This window comes from Aedes aegypti, chromosome 2 (genome assembly GCF_002204515.2).
Source record: "Aedes aegypti strain LVP_AGWG chromosome 2, AaegL5.0 Primary Assembly, whole genome shotgun sequence".
In the NCBI taxonomy this organism is placed as follows: domain Eukaryota; kingdom Metazoa; phylum Arthropoda; class Insecta; order Diptera; family Culicidae; genus Aedes; species Aedes aegypti.
In genome coordinates, this window is record NC_035108.1 from 189,666,097 (window position 1) to 189,686,383 (window position 20,287).

At 39.0% G+C, this 20,287-nt stretch overlaps 1 protein-coding gene across 1 annotated transcript in view; it reads right to left on the bottom strand.

The window, feature by feature from the left end:
* Positions 1–1,148: 1,148 nt before the first annotated feature.
* Positions 1,149–20,287, bottom strand: part of LOC5578128 (membralin) — a 282,759-nt gene continuing 263,620 nt past the window's right edge. The window contains exon 11 of the mRNA XM_021843500.1: positions 1,149–2,629. Coding sequence (XP_021699192.1) covers positions 1,541–2,629 — 1,089 coding nt within the window. The 3' untranslated portion in view covers positions 1,149–1,540. The remainder of the gene's footprint in view (positions 2,630–20,287) is intronic.

The window sequence follows — 20,287 nt, forward strand, 5'->3', positions numbered from 1 at the left end:
ACACTGGGAGTTTGGATATGGGAAAGGATTCGTTTTGGTAAACGATAAATTTATAATTCGAAATGAATACGTGAGCATATACACGAATGACCGACACTGATAGTGCGGTTACTACGCAAACCGGACACGATGCTGATTTCGTTGCTCTCTCGACAGGAGCATACAACAGGTTCAACGTATCAAACTCTACTGACGCGTTTGTTTTTTTTTTTTTTTTTTCACCGGCACTCTTCGTTTTTTCTTCCGCTAAACGCAAACCGGACACAATGGATCCGGATTCCATCGCTCGCCCACAAGGAGCATGCAACAGATTCAATGGATCCAACACTACTCGTTTACGTATCGCTTTAAATTTGAGACTAATTAGTAATTATTTTAAATATGGCAAATTAGTTTGCATCACGCAAGCATGATCGAATATAATCAGAATTTGAAAGTGTGAATGTATTTTATACCACCTTTAAACCTTCCTTAGTCCCTAGAAAAAATGCCAAATGGATGTCTTAAGCCAAAAAACTGGTTGGGTTCTAAGTAAATGATGAATAATACGTAGTTGTTGAGTCGATACAACAAATGAATTGCCGATATTTTGGTGAAATTGATATAAATAATCAGAGAGACAGCTTTTGGCGCCGACGGGCGGAATAAGACAAAAATTGTGTACTAACAACAATACAGGTTATTTTTAGTTCACACATTCTATGACGGGGAACACAGGTTGTTGTGAGATCAAACGGCCATTCCAAAATTAAAATCTATATAAATAAAAATGGAATGGTGTTTGTATGTCACGCAATGGCTCACAAACGGGGCAACGGATTTGGATGATTCTTTTTCCATTTTGTTCGTCAAGGGTTCCGACGTGTTTGTGTGTATAAAAGTTCCAGGATGTTCACCGGGAAAGTAGGAAAAACGGGACTGAACGGAACTGTCATTTTGTATGGGACGATTCATAGCGGTTTTCAACAGCCTACTTGATGGCAAGACGAAGTTTGCCGGGACCACTAGTTGATAATAAAAAAAATATTCGGACGGAAAAAAAAACAAATAAATTACCTCTGAGGGAAACAAACCAGAGAGATGATATTATGGTGTTTCGGATGAAAAAAATGAAAAAGAAAAATAATCATTCAGTAAAACAAAGGGAATCAACGATTACTGCTCGTTTAATAAACACAACTCATTAATGTTGCACAATTTTCGTCGTCGATATTTCACTTTTTTTTTCTTTTCAGTACTCATCCAAAGTATCTTATTGTTTCTAATATTCAGATGAACACAAACAAAACCAGGCATAATTGTTTATCGTAAATCAGCCGCTCCAGCGCTTCTATATACAATATGGGAGAGAAAAAACTTTCACTCAATTAATTCAGAGCTTTATTTTATTTTTCAGCCGTACTAGCAGCATACTATCGTCCACACAGTTGTGTTGCATCGCTCTTACATTTCAGTGTGTGTCATTCACAATAAAAAAAAAAGTCACAGATAAATAGATACAATGAATCATCACAACAGGATTTACAATTTGTCCCATTTTTTAGGATTCCTCACTGTTCGTGTTCAGCACAGCTCTCGCAGGAGACCTACTTGTTGAATCCTCTATACTTAGGTTTTCTGATACATGTGGTTGTTCTTGACTAACCTCTAGATGGGAGGAACTAGGTGCTAGGCTGCTATTAACTTCGACAACGTTGGCTTCCGCCTTGCTGCTGCCGGAATTGGAATCACCCTCCTGAAGGGGAACACTCTGAATGTTGTAAATTTTGTCAGCCTCATCGGGGTCGCTGACTGGACCTAAGCCGCTGGCTGCCAGCTCCTGATGCTGATCTGATTGGTGGTGCTGTTGTTGTTGCTGGTGTTGAGTAAGTACTGCTTCCGGAAAAATAAAGTTGTTTGCTTCATAGTTTCGCTGATAGTTTAAACGTGGATCCACAGCTGACGATGCGGCAATGTTCTCTCCGCTTATTACACGCGAGGTGGCGTTGCTTGTGTTGGAGGTGTTAGTCCCGGTACCCATGGACACTGGATCCGGGAGAATGATGGTTGGTGCTCGACCAACAATTCTGATCCGCAACGGATGGTTCCGAATGTTCGGAACGTTCCCAAACCCAAACCGAAGACGCTGGGCGAACAAATTGTTATTATTGTTCAGGTTCATGTTGCCCAACAATTCCATGCCGGCTGCCACGTTAGCCCGCAAGCTTTGAACCAAACTATGCGCGACATTACGTAAAGCCGCAGGAACTCCGTTCGCAAAAGCCAACGTTCGGTTGTTGATGTTGTTGTTCCCATTCATTGATAGCAAATTATAGTATCTGGGAATGCTGATCAGAATATTGCGATTATTGTTGTTGTTATCATTGTTACGACGTTGAAATCGAACCGCATTGATGAGACCGTCGAAATAGTTGGTTCGCTGTTGCGGTGGCCGTTGTTGTCCATTTTGATCTGCTGGCACTTGTTGACCCGCCTGTTGACGCTGTTGCTGTGCTGCGAATGGCTGTCTGTTGCCACCGGCCGGAGGCGGAACTTGACCGTCTCGGGTTTGCAGGATAATTTGCTGCAACTGAGCTTGTTGTATTATCACCGGTAGCTCGTAGTGATGGAAGAAGTAGATCATCGAATGCTGTGGAATGAGAAAATAATAATAATAAGCATTAAACAGTTATCTGGACTATGACTAGTGACATGTAAACGTTTCTATTAAAGTATTTCTTCAAACCCCAAGGTATCTCACAATTGTATTCAGTCTCAAACGTGGTATCAATAGTTTTCCCTCCCATTAATATAAAAAAAAGGCTTTTGTAAATATTGTCAGTGTTCAGACAGACCGGACTAACTGATATTTTGGCTTTCTAAATACACGTTGACTCCATCAATTCTGATTTTTTAGATGTAATTTTGATACTGATGCATTATTTAAAAGATAAGTTCCATTATTACAGCAAATAATACAAAGATTTAGACATTTCGAATGACTGGCGTACGTTTTTCTGAAACCATGAAAAAGCATTTGGTTCAGTCTGCCTGAGCACCGACCATATCTAAAACAAAAATCTTGAGAGTATGTCATCGATATCGAATTGGAATTCGTTATGCAGTAATAGCACATTGCATACACACTCAGCTAATTTTCATTCTTTTACCGAGATCCGCACAGCCGAGCGGTCAGCAACTGAGTGTTAGCTGGTATGTCAGCAAAAAATCAAGTTTGTTTATAGCAGCACAAGTAGGTACTGCTTGCATCAAACGTCACTTTTGCTGAGATGTCAGCATACGAACTTTAACCGTGATTTGCATAGCTGAGAATTTAGGGTTACCATATTTGTTCTCAACGGAAAGAGTACATTTTTCCAACTCCGTAAAAGAGTACTTAAGAGTACACTTTAGTCTATACTGGAAATTAAAAACGCACTTTTTACTTGTGTCACTGTCTTAATTTTGTTGTATTGAGCATTGACCTATTTTGTTGTTTTCCAATTCTTAAAATCGTTACATTACCTGTATTAATAACCAAAAGCTAGATTTCGAATGAAAAAACTGGAAAAATTTTCTAATTATGATTTTTTTCGCCTGAATAATGCAAAAAATTTATAATCACAGCCACTTTTCCCACATTTTATTCACAGTTAAAATTTTCTGAGAGCTTTTACTGAATTGGACGTTGACTCTGAGAGAATAGATAAAATACAATATTTTATAATAACGTGGATAACACACTAAGTCGTTCGACTTTTTGGAACAATGTTGGCTGTCACACAAGGTTTTTTCACCAGCAAAAATGTCTTTGATTTAAGACTCGTTAAACGTTTTGAGAAAGCTTGACTGATATAATAGTTCACTTTTGTATTTTCGAAAAAATACTATACTTTACTGTTGAGCTCTTTCATTCCCAGATCTGTTCAATACTTACATTTCCAAAACACCGTTGCTCGAAAAAAAATTGGCTAAATTAATCAAAATCAGTTAGCTGATTATTTATTAGTTAGGTCACTTATTACTGTTTTAAATAAAATAAATGATCGTATAAGTACTTTCAATTAATTATTAAGTTAATCGTACAAACTCGATTCAGCCAGTATTTGTCGTAAATTGGTGGACCACCTGTGTTAACATGGGAAAGATGTTAACCTCCCAAGTAACATGATTAGCTAAATACCAGTTTATTCAAGTTAATGAAAACCGAATTTAGTACTATACCATTTAATTCCACTAGAGTTTGTATCCTTTAGTGGAATTAAATGGTATAGTATTAAATTCGTTTTTTATGTACGCATAGATTCCACTTAACAGCTCGAAGATTTATTATCAGTTTATTGAACTGAAACATGCTTGAGAGTGATTTGTTTAACTCGTATTTAATAAAAATGTTTGTTGGGCTGGTTACTTCAACGTGTTATTTGATTTGTTCGGCAATCCTCCGTAATATCTGGAAAAGAGTACACTTGAGCCCATTTAGCAAAAAAGAATAGTACACAACATTTTAAGGCAAAAAAGAGTACATGTACTCTTAAAAGAGTACGTCTGGTAACCCTAGCTGAGATCAGCATTCTGATTTAAATGTATAGATTATTTAAAAGAGGAAATCTGTGTTGTTTTTTTTTCAGGGCTTATCTGCATTCATCGATTTCTCTTCATCGTTGCTCTCTTTGCGCTATTGTAGAAAACTGATTCTCTTTTCATACCATATGTTTGTACTATAGGATGAAGAATCGCTATATCTTGCTTCATTAACAAGAAATATTACAAATTTATCTAATTTAGCGAAGTTATTAGCGAAAGAGAGCATCGATGAAGAGAAAACGCTCATGTCACAGAAATAATATTTTGCAAACGAAAATTTTTAATTTGAAAATGACAAAATAGATACTGCAATTGCGTTTGAAATTCGTTTTGTAAGCCATTGATAGCAAATTCTTATTATCGTTTACCTATGTTTAATTGTGACTTTTCGTCCTTGAAGAGTTCGCTACGAATAGTTCTAAGATATTCTTAAATTTTAACCTTTCAGTCGTCGCGCGAATAATAAGACAGGATATTCCACGCAATAAACAGAAAAATGTACGTTTTGCTATAAAACAAGCAATTTAAAATTGGAATTGTGTAGCAACAAGTTAATTTTTAATCACTTGCAATTATTTTATTATAAAATGATGATCATAACATTTTGTTAACAAATCCATGAGATTTTCCTTTTATTCTCCCCAAATGAAAACAAAGTAACTCATTTTTATCATAAGTTAGTTGAAATTTACAAAAAAACATGATTTTATTAACAACAATATAGATATAAATTTTGTGTAAATGTTGACGCAATAAAGAACAGGATTGAAATGAAATGGATGAAAAAACTTAAAACCAAACAATCGTAAGTCTAGAAAAAAAAGTAAATCTCTAAATATTATAACTTATTGAAATGCACGGATATGTGTTAAATTTTATTATAAAACTGTACGAATAACACATTATGATATATTTTTGTTTTAATATTTTCTGTGGATAACAGTGTCCTACAAAATTATATCATAATGAGATATGTAAATCATATTCTGATATTTTTTTTTTTTTGTTTTATGCCTCTAGTCGGGTTTAAATAAGCTTTTTGCAAATGAAAATATTCTTGACAAATTACTCAGCATATTTTCGAAAGAGTCTGCAGTTGCTGCAAGAAATTCCTGAAGGAACATTTTTTTTAAATCCTTGAAAGTTTTTAAAGAAGAATGCTGGTTGTATCTGTACGAAATACTGAAAAATCTTCTAGGGAAACCCTTGCAGTAATTACTTTAAGAATTTGTGGAAAAGTCCAAAAAATGTTAAGGTAGCTCAAAGACAATGTAGGTTTGTATAGAAATTTTCACATATCAAAATAAAATAAGAAACATATTGTGAACACGGTAGAACTTTTCTGTAGGCAAAGTTTGATCATCTCTAAGTCTGAATTTATTCTTCAAACTATAGAGACGAAAGTGGCTGAGGAGAGTATCTGGCATATAGGAGAATAAATATCAATGAATTTATGTGCTATTTCTTAGTTCCATATAGACCAGTAAACTTCAACAAAAAAAAACAAAATTAGTGTATAATAAATTTGTTTGTTCCAAACTTCCTTCATACAAGCTTGAGCAATGAGGTTGAATAATGTAACGACTGTGACGAATTAAACATGAAAAATTCAAACTCCTGTATATTTTTTCTTTACTTTATTTCCACCCTTCAAATGAAGTTGAAGTTTGAGCTTATGCTTCGAAATTATTGTATCATGAAAGAAAGACATTTGCTTATACTATTCCATTTTTGACTAAACATCGTATCAACCTCTGCCCAAAGGAGCGGCCAAAACTATAAAAAACTTTTTTGGAGATTTTTTATATTTTTTATCATTTTAAAATATACCTATTATATTATTATATTATATTATTTTATTATAATCCTTAATTGAAATTGAATTAAAATTTAAATTTCTATGACTTTTATGACGGCAAATCGGCTGAAGCCAAAAAATTGAAAAATTTAACGAAGAAATAAACTACAAAATTTATAATTTAGGAATGCAATATTTCCCCAAAGATACGCTGGTTCAACATTTTTATCGAGCATGAGAATGGAAAAAAAATATTTGGTTGAAGTTTTAACACTATCCAATATTACACTTTAGTAATTTTGATGACTTTTAACATGAAAAACAATTCTTGCCGCGTCATGTCGCTGCCATTTCAAATATTGCACATCAAAAAGCATCCTTAAATATTACAAAATACGTTTATTTTTTTTGCGGAAATTTGCTGATTTGCAAGATAGAGCTATTTGAATAATATTTGAATATTTTACATATATTTTGACGATATTTCTCATACAAAGTTTATTTAAAATATATTTAACCACTGTTCATACACAATTTAATCAAAATCGATCAAATACAAACAAAATTCGTGCTTTCAACCCAGTTTGATAACATTTTTAATAAAAAAAAAACATTTTTATTGAAGTTACGTAATATGTGAATAACCCTTCTGAAATAATAAAAACGCCAAATAACATATTCAGATCATATATTTCATCGATGAAGGCGATAAAACTAGTTCCGGTCAAACTTCATTTTTTCCGACCGTAGTGCTCTGTAAAGATTCTCCACATGATTACAATTCAATATGTAATAACAATAAAAGAAAAGCTGCCAAACTTTCACAAGCTTTACGATGCTTTCACTTTCCGTAATCCATATTGATATGCAAAAAATGTGGAATAATAGAGACATTCATGCTATTAGCACAAACTGTATTTATTAACATATAAAAATATCAAAGTTTTTTTTTTCAGCAAAAAGTCAAGTCCCGATATCTGTCCAAAAATAACAAATGTTCAGTGTACCTTTGAATAAATGGTGTTACTTTAAGTTTGTCTTCCTTTTGCGTGTGTCGGATTTTTGAAATATCACTTTTGTGGTTCTGTATGATGGGTGCAGGTTGTTAGGACGAAAGGGTCGTTAGGCCTAACGACATCCGGCTTAACGGCGTTCGGCCTAACGACCTGCATCCCGCAAAAAGTAATGAAATATTTTTAAGAATCAAAATCCGATCAATGTTTCCTCAGGTAAGTAAAATTATAACAGTCCATCTTTTTAAAAAATTATGATGAATTTATTTTTTTTTTATTTACGAATTCCTCATATGGTTTGAACTTGTGCATTAAACCCAATCAATTGATTCACGACCGTATTTACGGGATGGTGCCTATATTTTGAATCACATCGAAAGTTTTGAAAATTTCAAAGTTTCTAATTTTAAATTAGAGTATAATCCTTTGACTTGCAATTTAAATGATTTTTGGGCTTGTCTGTAGTATGCAGTACATTCGCCCTATTGTTTAGGATCTAAGTTTCAGTTTTTGTTTGTTTCTAATAGATTTGTATGGTACTTTTTTTAAATAAATCTAAAAATGAACGTAAACGAAAAATAATGTTGGATCACTGCGGTAGCCCATTTTTTTGAAATGTAGAGAACAGATACAGGGCAAGTAGTTTGACCATTTTTAATTTGAACATTTTTTCATTTGAATCCCGCTAGTCTGCTCAAATTAAAAAAGGTTCAAACGTCATTCAGCTCGTGGAACGGAGTAAAACATAATGTAACGTTGTGAAATAAAACTCAGAATCAACACAAAACAGGCAAAAAAGTAATCAGTAACACATTTTTCTATTGTTCATAAGGTGAATAAAAGTTCAATTTAAAAATAAAGCCCGACGGTTTGCATGAGGTATCGTTCAAATTAGCGGGGGTACGTGGTACGTCGAAAAGTAAAGAAACCCAACATTTATTTTATTTATATCAAATAAGTAACATTGAATTACAATTGAGGACTCCAATGTACGTGAAAGTAACATTTTAATAGATTTTAAGTTAGGTGTAATGAAATATTGTACAACTGATTTCCTGGAAAGCAAGTTTTGGTCACAGGTTTGATCCCAACTTGCGCTTATGAAGGTTTCTAAAGCGGTTCAAACCTAACTTCTGGTTATTAAAAGTTTATCCAGAACATTAAACATACAAATAACTTGAAGTTTTGCCTGTAAGGGAATTATTACATTGCAGTCATTTTACATGGAGTTTCAGAGGGTTGTTCAAAGACTTAAGTAAGTAACCGAGAGACTTTGTAATTTAATTCTAAAACGGTAAGTTGTGGGTTGTTGGTCTGTTCCACAAAATTGTTCAATTTCAGAAGTCACACAAATTTACAGAACACACCAACTTTCCACGACTTCTTCTACTTGGCATTAACGTCCTCAATGAGACAGAGCCTGCTTCTCAGTTTAGTGTTCTTATGAGCACTTCCACAGTTATTAACTGAGAGCTTTTTTTTGCCAAAGTTGCCATTTTCACATTCGTATATCGTGTGGCAGGTACGATGATACTTTATGCCCAGGGAAGTCAAGGAAATTTTCATAACGAAAAGATCCTGGACCGACTGGGAATTGAACCCAGACACCTTCAGCATGGATTTGCTTTGTAGCCGCGAACTCTAACCACTCGGCTAAGGAAGGCCCCAACACTTACCGTTTTCGAATTGAATTACAAAGTTACTCACTTTTGTCTTTGAACAACCCTCTAAACTCCTTGTAAAATGACTGCAATGTAATAATTCCCTTACAGGCAAAACTTCAAGTTATTTGTAGTTCGTCATCCAAATTTCAGTCAATTCGGACTACCAGAAGCTGAGAAACAGCACTCCAAACTTGGGCATTTTGTATGGAAAAACAGCATTTGGTTACTAACTTATGTCACTGACTGTACGTCAATTTTCTTTAATACTAGTTGATCTACGTGCTTGAAATGTAGTCTACTACTTACAGGTCTCTAAAAATTCAAATTGAAAGTATTGCATCAATTTGAAAAATAGTACTTACAGGGTGTCCGCAAATGTTCATAAGGAATCAGTTTGACATATTTCTGATGTCAACTATTAGTAAAACTAAGCCAAATGTGCTATGCAGGCTTAGCGAACGCCGTTTTGCGAGCATTATGAAGGAAGAGAAATGTCCTTCGAACACACAGGATTTGAACAGAATGATTTTCTACTTACAGTCTATCTTGAAGCCAAGATCCAGTAGATAATCCCAAACAATAATTGGACTTTTTGATTCATCTCTTTTAGAGTTTAGGGAGATAAATATTCTAAAATGGCTAGCGGCCCTCAGGAATAACGTCTCTGATTTTTTTTTATTGTCTCAGTACGAATCAATAATTTTTAACTCTAATCCTAACCACCCGTGGGCACGCTACTGCTACCATTACACAAAAATGAGTGAAAAAACTGCGGGCAAAAAAGGGTTGGAAATATAAAGAAGTGTAACTCTAACACAAAACTGTGAAACTTGAACACATGCTCCGTGTAGTGTAGACGATTTTGAAAGTGATCAAAGTATTGCAGCTTTCAACTGCATGTTTATTTCTACCAGAAGAAATTCCTTAATTAAAAATTATATTCCCGAAATTTTCCCAATCGTTGATATTTTCGGCTTTTTTTTTAATTTTCCGATTTTATGGCCACTCTAAGATTGGTATTACACAGTCCTTAAAAATCTTCCATCCAAATTTAGAATTCTTGCGTCCCAGATGTAGAGATTTTCAGGTTTTCATCTTTAAAAAGAGTAAAAACAGTCATCGCAAAAAGTATAAGAAACCTAGATTGAGACATATCTGTAATACCATACGATATGAAATCTCTATGATTGGCTGAGTTGCGTCCTTGAAGATGGTCATTTTCTCCACTTTCAAGAAGCCGATCGTTCTCCAATCACCGTAATAAACCATCTCGGCGGGATAAGTATGAAATGAAGTTCGTCGTTAGCAGAAACCCGTCATTGCGATGCTCATTACCAGCTACCGGCTGTGTAAAAGTAAGCATAAGTTGTAGGTACGTGTGCCCCCCCATTTGAGCCAAGCTACTCTTACAAATGGCAACGTTTCTGCTTTCCCCCCTGGAGAAGCACTGTCACGTGGTTCAATTATATCCTTCACGTGTTCGAAATTCTATGTGACGCCGCTCAGACTCCCCCAGAGGGAAACCGGGTGCACCAATTGGGGTCTCTTTTCAAGAACGAGCGGGTACCTATGAATGTGCTTTTAATTCACAAATGTCATCAATCGCTCGTGCAGTTCTCCTCTCAGAAGATCATGATGCCAATATACCTCCAAGGAGGAGAATGGTGATTACGAACTAGCATCAGATGCAGGAAAACATGCTTTCTTGTAAGTTTTCTTTTGCTGGCGGTGGGATAATGGTGAGAGACGGTGGCATATAATTTAAAATTAGTCTCAAATAACTCAATATGCGAAGGCAGCTGGGAATGTGTGCGACAAGAAGGTCGGTGGATGTAACAATCTCTCCTTCCAGTGCGACAACGAAGGATCTTGCAACGTGATGCTGTGTCGTCAGACGGCTTCTTAGCGGTTCAAGAGGGCAGATTGCAGAAGGGAAGTGGTTCACCGCCGGCCAAGGTGATACATTTCATTGGTTATGCAGGTACTTAGGTATACAGTTTTCAGCAGACGCAGTTTTCCATTTTCTCATTATACGCAAGGCATGGCCTGGGCTCAGGAACAGGCGGCATCAGTCAGTGGCTTGTGTGGCGGTGGTGGTTGGTGGCGATTACGTGAACGAAATCCTAGAACGGTTGGCACAAAGGTGTTGAGAATGATGAAACTTGTGGGGAAATGGAAAACTTTCACCCTGTCACACACCACCGGAAGGTGATGCACGGTGCTCCCCAGACAGTTGTTACCAGGAAAAAAAAATTCCATCAAATTTGTGCACACCAATCGTTATGACTTAGCTGCATGTCCGGGAAGAATTAAAAAAAATCGTTTGGTTTATTTTGAAGTTACGATTTTTATGGTTTAAGTCCACAAATTCAAAGGAAATCACCCAAGTAATCAAAAAGCACCTTGTTCGCACTGTTCGCTATTATACAGCTGACGTGCCCTATATTAGCCAAATAATAGCTCTAAATGATGATTATATTATATGAGGTGCCATCTATTATAGCAAGGTGTTCAACTGACCAACAGCACTGGCCAGTTCCAACTTAACAATACTCACAGGCCAGGTCCAACTTAACATACTCCTGTCTGAACGGCCAAAAACAAATGGAGGACCTGTAAGCAGTGAACCTTAAGTACGCAAAACTCGCATGGGAAGAAGAATCAACCTTCCAGAAACAAGTTCCCACAAACAGTCGTACAATTAAGCCCTTGCTTGTCAGAAAGACCCAATAAGTAGATGGGAAGAAGAGCCCGCCCTTTTTTCACGAAATGTTAGCGATCGTTAGTTGAGTTTCACTTTTCTTATCATCCACCTAGTTTTAATCGATTGCCCTGATCTTCCCGACCTAATCCAAAATGCAAATAATTTTGGAAATATAATCAAACGATACAATCCATCATGAAAATTGAGCACAGAATTGATGGAGATTTCTTTTCTGATCGGTCTGGAGAGCACCGTGGACAGGCTGCGGCTCAACCGCTTCACCGGCTGAGATGACAGAAGCTGGCGAGTGGTTTAGGGGAAAACCTATCAGATTTCTTTTTTTTTCGGTTACGTAAAATTTTTCTCATCAAATAGCTGTCATTTACATGGGCGTGTGTTTTTCTTTGGTTTGGCTTCCGTCACCGTACAATTTATCGAAGTGGGAGGCATTGACGAGTAGGTATTTTCGGAAAGCAGTTTTTCGTACGATACGACGTAGACTTATCAGAGCCACATGATTATGATATGAATAATTCCGTGCTGAGTAGCGCTAAATGCACAGCGTAAAGCCAGTCGAAGTTATTTGTGACGAGCAGTAATGATGAATTTGGTATGTGATGTGCCTACTGAAGAGGCTGGAAGGGGAATTTGGTTTTCTCAAAAGCATTGGGTGGATACAAATCCTCAAATTTCCAAATAATACAAGGAATATTTTTTCATGAATTTGTTTAGAGATTATTCTGTTCTTTATGGAGTTCCTACATAAAAAATACCTAATACAAAAATTGTATAATATCGTTAGGCTGATACAAATATTAGGGGTATTCACTTAAAGTCGCGTAAAGTGCAATTTTGCGTAACTTCTGCAATGAAATGTTTCAAATGAAATATTCCTCACTTTGTTCGGTGGAATGTCAAACGAGAAATTTTCAATCTAGTTGTCTACAGATTTTGCCGCTGTAAACACCAATAATTTGCTTCAAAACCTGTTGTTTCAGCTTTCAATGGAGTTCTTTTTGGGGTCTAAAACACTGAAAATTTGTTGGCGCACCATGGTTGATGTTCAGAAATTTCAAATAGAATCGCTTTCTGCCTTCGTGAGCTGCAGCTGATTTTGTATAATGAAGAGGGAACTCTTGTAAAAGGCGATGAAGATCTCTTCAATAATCCCAAAAATTTCATAGCTTTAAAATTGATTCGAAAACAGTCCCAAAGTACTGAAGCCTTTTTAATGTCCGTCTTCACTAACGGTATACAAAATTAATATTATACACCATGGCCTTCACTGAATTGGTATAAAATAAAAAGTCCTGGTGTTTGAGTTAATAGCTTGAGATATTTACGCCTGGAGACAGTCTCTAAAAAATTCACGTTTCCTATGTGGCTGAACAAAGTGTAAACCAACTCGTCTAAGATTGAGGTATTCAATTTTCCCACCAGGAGTCCTGATCCAGGACACACAAGTTACGGATCGGAATACAAGCTTTAATTGGGAATCAGCAACCGTTTGGCAGCATCAAGTTGTAGTTCATTGTGCAATTTCGTCTTGCACCCAGCCGAGAATCTAAACTTTTTTCTTCCGTACCCGTCCCAACAAGACAAATTATTGACATTTGTTAGATTATCAATGCATTCTTGGATTGTTTAGCTGTTGAATTTGAGCACTCCGAAATGTTTCATTTGCATTGTTTGGCAATGTCATGAAATATTTAATTAATCAATTTAGCATGGTTTACGCAGCGTTTTACGCTGTTAAGTGAATACCCCTATTATTTTCTTTTATATTTTAAAGTCGAAATTGTTAAGGGAAGAAAAAAAAAAGATCCATCATCATTTTTGACCACTTTAAGGTGAAGTTTTTAAAGAAAAAAACAGGTTAAATGGGTATATTATTTTGCTCCGCGTGCTTTTTGCGTGGTTCTGATTTGTTGCAATTTCACCTATATTGGCTGGCACTTTGCCATCCGGATTAGTTTGAAAGTTTATAACCGAAACCCCCGGGGTTTAACGGCATAATACGTGTTTTTTGTAACGGTTCACGGCCATTTGCCACCGGCTAGTGGGTATATTTATGCAAAAAATTGTCTACGAAATTTTTATTTGGGTTTTAGCGCCAGTACCACCCAGAGTGTTGATTCGTGTTAAGGAAAAAAGTCGGTAATATATCGCGGAGAGCCTCTTTCTAGCAAAAGGAGCAAATTTACCGCGTTCAGTAATTCGGTTTGATGGAGAAAACAGTTTTAATGTGAATCAAAAATGATATGTCGTGCAATACAAGATATTGACAAAATGGTCTTCGTTTGGTGTCATGGCGAACGATTGCGCGGCAAAGGCGAAAGAGGAAGAAAAGTCGATCCCAAGCACCGTTCTGATTATAACTCTTACTAAATGAACTAAATACGTGCCTAAATGAAGAAGTTCGATTCCGTGTTATTTGCAATGTTCGGCTGATGAAAAATATAATCGGCTAGTTGCGGCATAGCAAATCTTTTGTAAAGTAATAGATTGTTTTGTTTGTACGATGATTGAATCGTTTGTGAAGGTGTGTTTCTGATAGAAAAAATATAATAAAGCATATCTATGTACGATGCGAGTTTTGATGGTGCTGTTTAGTGCTTACTTGAAGACATGCTTTTTTGGCGTAAAGAATTGTTTATGGATTCATGCCGTTAATTATGGTGGTTGTGCGTTCCATTTTTCAACAAAACGATTGAAACTCCCGAACGGAGTTTGTTCCGATAAAACTGCTTTTTTACGATGGAATCTGTGCTTTTTCTGTATCATATAGTAGGGTCCATTTATCTACTCGTTACAGAGAGCAGTAATGGCGCCTAATCCAAAGCTCATTAGCTATGACAGAAGGTGGAAATACCTGCCCTATCCCTGGAAGACAAACGTGCAGGGAGTGATATTAATTTTCTTAGCTACGTCACTCCCAACGTTTTAATTAAGCAATCAAAAATATTTTGGCCAGCGATTCCAGACTTTCCTTGATCCCGACCACTCCGTTCGAGTCGTAGATGACTCGATAAACCGTCGAATCATCATCGATCATCATTCTGTTTCGGACTGCCGTTAAGTTCGGACGTGTTTTCGATTCGCTCGGTTCGAAAGTAGTGAGTCATTTTTCGTGTGCAAAGTGCACCTTCCGCTCCCACCGCGATTCCGCGCTCCCGCGACTGCTCTCCGGCGCTAGTATACTTGCTTGGTGTGGCTAGCCAAAAAGCCTCCCTGCAGCAAGTAGCAGCAGAGCAACCGCGGCCATAGCGATGGGTCGCAACCGCAAACAAAAGGCGGATTCCGCCTCGATCCCTGCCCCGCTGACCGACAACGGGCAGATAAGCGCGCCGAAACGCGCAAGTAACGAGGATGCCAACCCGACGGCGTACAGCAGGTTGCTGGCAAACAACCAGTTTGTCTTCCTGCCTGTGGATCAAGCCCCCCAGAGCTCGAAGGTTCCCCCTGTTCACCGCGTCGTAGGACATCTCGGCGCTGCGGTCCGAACTAGCTGCCAACAACATCAGGCCGATGTTCAAGCTGTGCTACACCGGCACCAAAATCATGTGCGCTTCTGGCGCCGACTACGACAAGGCCGGCAAGCTACTGAAGGCAAAGGGGGTAGAACTTTACACCCACAATGCCCCCGGTAGCAAGCCGATGAAGGTTATCGTCCGAGGACTTCTGGAATACACCCCGGAAGCCATCGTTGACGAGATGAAGGAGGCTGGACTGAAGGTGACGAATGTGTTCCCCATCCGACGAGCACAAGGAGGAAGATATCGGGACCAGCTCTACCTGGCCCACCTAGAGTAGGGGTCCACCACCATGGCGAGCCTGACGAGGGTGAGAGCGCTCTTTAACATAATTGTTGAATGGGAGCGCTACCGCCCGAAAAAAAGAGAGACGTGACGCAGTGTGGCAACTGCCTCGCACTCGGTCACGGGACGAGAAACTGCCATATGAAGCCCCGCTGTGGCAAATGTGCCGGCGCGCACGCCACGACGACATGTCAGCCAATGGATGGCACTGAACCGAAGTGTGCCAACTGCGGTGCCAACCACGAGGGCAGCAGCCAAACGAGCGGAGTTCCTGGCAATCCACCAGCAAGCACCCGCCAAGAAGCTGGGACGGCAACGCCACCGGTGCAGAATGCGCCCCTTCTGGATAGGGGAATCCTGGACCCAGTGCCCCCGGCACGACTCCATCCGACGACGGCTTCCTGTACACACCGCAGCAAATGTTGGAGTACACCAGGGCTGCGTGCCTGCCGTTCCAAGTCGGAGCAAATCAACGCCGCCAACTCGGTGCTATTTGCATTCCTCGCAAAATATGGCCATCGCCAAGATCGCCAATTGGAACGGAAGGCATCGATATTGCCGTGATCACGGAAACGCGCCTCAAGCCGGAAGTTAACGTCTTCATCCCCGACTTCCAGCTTGTGCGGCTTGACCGGTGCGGCACTGAAGGGGAAGCAAGGCGTGGCGATTGCTCTGCGGAGGAACGTAAACTGCACCCTGCTGCCGAGCTTCCAGCTGCAATTCATCGAGGCCGTTGATGTTCTGGTGGAAACCTCCATCGACCCAATCAAGATCATTGCAGCGTACTGCCCGAAGCAAGTAACCATCAACGACGAAACTTCGGCGACCCTAAAGCAAGATCTCACCAAGCTGACACGGCGCCAGGGGCAGTTCATCCTGACTGGCGACCTGAACGCAAGGCACGAGACATGGCGAAACCCCCGGTGAAACAGGAATGGCTTCATCCTGCAACAGGACCTGGAGGAAGGCCACTACACCACCCTGAGCCCGGATTCACCCACCCGCCTGAGCCGGTCCGGGGCCCACTCAACCATAAATGTCTGCCTGACCAACATGGACGGCAACCATTTCCAACCAGTCGTTCACCAGGACCTCAGCTCGGACCACTACTCGGTGGTGGCATAAGTTGGTTCCCTGGACAACCGGCATCGGGTCACCCGACGCAACTACTACCGTGTCGACTGGGGCCAATTCCAGCGGTGTGTCGACGCCAACATCCGGTACGAGGCTCCTCTGGCGTCCGTGGAAGATTTCGACCGGCAGCTGCAGAGCGTCGAAGAGGCCATCTCCGTGGCCCGAGAGCAGCATGTACCAGCATCTGGTCAGGTAAGCGACACCCTTTTTATCGATCGTGTAACCAAAGATCTCTTTCGTTTACGGAACACCAAACGCAGGCAGTACCAACGCACTGGTCTGCCTGCGTTAAAAAGCGAAGTAAATCGCATATCCAAAATTGTCAAGGCCAGAATGGTGGACCTTAGGACTTTTCCAAAAAGATCCGTCTCCCAGATTGTGCTAGGCTATTCTAGAAGATGATCAACATTCTTAAAACCAAACCCAGACCAATTCCATCGTTGATCCCATTAGATAACACCGACACTAAGGATCGCTTGATAACCCCTGCGGAGAAAGCTGCTGAGATAGGTGGGCAATAGGGTTCCTAGTACCGACCCCTTTTGACGAGTACCGGTTCTACGGTACTGTAACTTTCAGTACCGGTAGTACCGGTTAAATTCCGGTACTGGGACATTTTTTTTTGCAATATTTGTAGAGTATACAGTATTGAACAAAAAAAATGCATTTTGTTTCAAATTCGTCAATAATCACAATTTTGCTGTAAATATTATCAAGCTTATTCTTCATTTTTATGAATTATAACACAAACAACATATAGTCCTAAAATAATAATATAACCTTTCAACATTAAAACTTAAATATATGTGCTAAAATTCATGTTAAGTCTGACATGGTAAACCACATTTATTAAAATCTATCCTTTAACCAACCTTTGTTGACCATTTTGAAGAAAACTTGAAAAAGTGCAGATATATTGTGTAATTTTGTATGCGGTGCAAAAAAAATGTTCAAAATAAATAATTCATGAGCTATTTTTATGTTATCACCCTGCATAAAGTAACAATTAAAAATGCAAAGCATGTTCAAAGTTTAACTTTAAGTTTAATGTTTAACTGCCATACGTTTGCGTATTTTTGTAACAAAACTTTCTGACACGGAGAAAGCTCTTTTTGGGTCCATCCAGATGTTGCTTGAATTGTTGCCCATTCATCGTGAATTGTCAACAAATATTCCAATTTCAAAATTATAATTGAACTTGGCAGACTCGTAATACACGAAATATGCCGAACAATTTCTAACAAACTTTGTACCATATTTGAAACACCTTTAAATGCTTCAATATCCTGAAACCTTTCTTTATATTTGTACCTAGTTGTCTAAAAGCTTGATATTTACCATTAACAGCTTCATATGTATTCCATAATCGATAATCCTGTTGGTAACTACAGGATCCTCTAAATCATTACTGTTCAACAACTTCACCTTCAGGTTTTTATGATTGAGCTTGAGCTTGAGCTTGATTGGCCGCCCGTGGATGCTACTCCAGTATCGCTAGATCAGCTGCACTTACACAAGGAACCAACCGAATGACTGCTTGGGACTAACAGACACCCTCAGTGTATAAGTGCTGGTGATCTATTTTTAGCGACAATGGTGCCTGCCACGTCAGAATGCAGACCAATGTGGGGAAGGGGGAGGAATTGAAGATGCATTATACTGGCTCCCACGTAGACCGTATATACCACTGCATCTAAGCCAGTACATGCGGAAGTATATGGATTGGGGGAAAGGCATGGCAGAGAGGTTTGCTTTTGTGGTTAGCAGACTGCCTATGTATCAGGCGTAAGGAAAGGGCATGCGCGTGGAAGAATGGAAGCGTTAGGCAAACGGTTTCTTGTCCGTCTCGGGTTCTAGAGCAAACGCTAACGAACGAATAGTTTGAGTGTGATAGATTTAGAATGGAAGATAGAAGCAAGTGAGAGATATTCAACTACAAAGTACGAAGAAAAGGACGGGCCTGGGATTGAACTTATGACCTTCTGCATATGAAGCAGAAGCGGTAGCCATCAGACCACCAGCCCCGTCTCCTCTGCCATTGCGTTGCTCGATGTTGAAAAAGCATTCGACAACGTCTGGCATGACGGCCTGGTGTACAAGTTGCACCGATACAATCTTCCCACATATTTGGTAAAAATCATCAAAAACTATCTATTTGACTGGACGTTCAGGGTTTCCCTCAATGGAGTCAACTCAGACCCACTCAACATCTAGAAGATCTGTATCAACGCGGCGAAGACCCAGGTCATCCTCTTCCCCTATTCCAAATCCCCGCGACTTGTTCCGAGGATTCTGAGGATTGTAAAATCACCCTCGGTGGATCAACGGTTGAATGGTCTGATGTAGCCGACTACCTTGGTTTAACGTTAGACAGCAAGCTTCTCTTCAGACAGCAGGTTGACAAAACGGTCATTAAAAGCAACATCTTGCTCAAAGCACTACACCCACTGATCAACCGGAAGTCAACTCTGTCTTTGAAGAACAAGCTTGCTGTTTACAAGTAGGCCATGCTTTCAGTCATTGAATATGGTGTACCAATCTGGGAGAGTTGCGCCAAAAACTGAGGCTCCAGAGGACCCAGAATAAGTTCCTCCGGTTGATCCTCAACAGTCCTCCGAGAATGAGGACAACCGAGGTCCACCGTCTGGCCGAGATAAAAACACTAGAGGAGCGCTTTGGTGACTCGATCGATAGGTTCAGGGCTCGTTGCCACCAATCTGGCCAGCAGGTCATCCGGGACCTCGTTCCCCCCTAGGTTATCAAATTGTTATTAGTGTAAATGGTAGTAGTTAGCTTATCAAATTTTTCTTTTTTAAAACTACCAGAGCCTAAAAGGCCAAGCAATTTCACTAGGATAAAACAAATTAAAAAAAAAACAAGAGCAAAAACAAATTATTCAACAAAGCTGAAGGACCACTTTGGTCAAATCTCATGCAATGTGAGAAAAATTTATATATAAAACAGATATTTAAATAAACATGAATTTAATGTAAAACCCGGCGAATCGCCAATGATGATAGGCCTTCAATTAGGAATGAGTCGAATAGAATTCTATCAGCTCTTCCGCCGTCATGGATTTCTCCTGGTTCAACGGAACGAACTTGATCTATTCAGGGTGTCGACTCAATTTGTAAAATAAAATTCCCTGACTTTCCTTGACCTTCCAGTCGTTTTCTAGAAAAATTCCAGTCCACTGAAATTGATTAATTTGAACAAAAATGAAATTTGTACAAGAAGATACATATCCGACTATTCGCATGATGTATACACCAGAGACGCATTTGCTCAGATCATGTTCTTGTTGTTGTTGTTGTTCATGTTCATGTTCTTAGCCGCGGTTTATATTCCGTAAATTGAAAGATACTTGACGACGTCATTCCTATCCACCTCTAACAAATTTGTTGAAAAAATGATCTAGTGATCCAGATCGTTTGTTTACAATCAAATTTGATGTTTACCTGAGACGAGACTCGCGGAGTCGGTCTTCTTTTTCTGCGATTGCTGAGTATTTTTCTTATTCCTCTCAGTGTGTACACTCAGAAACACGGATAGTCACAGAATTACTAAATTGTAGTAATTTATGACTATTT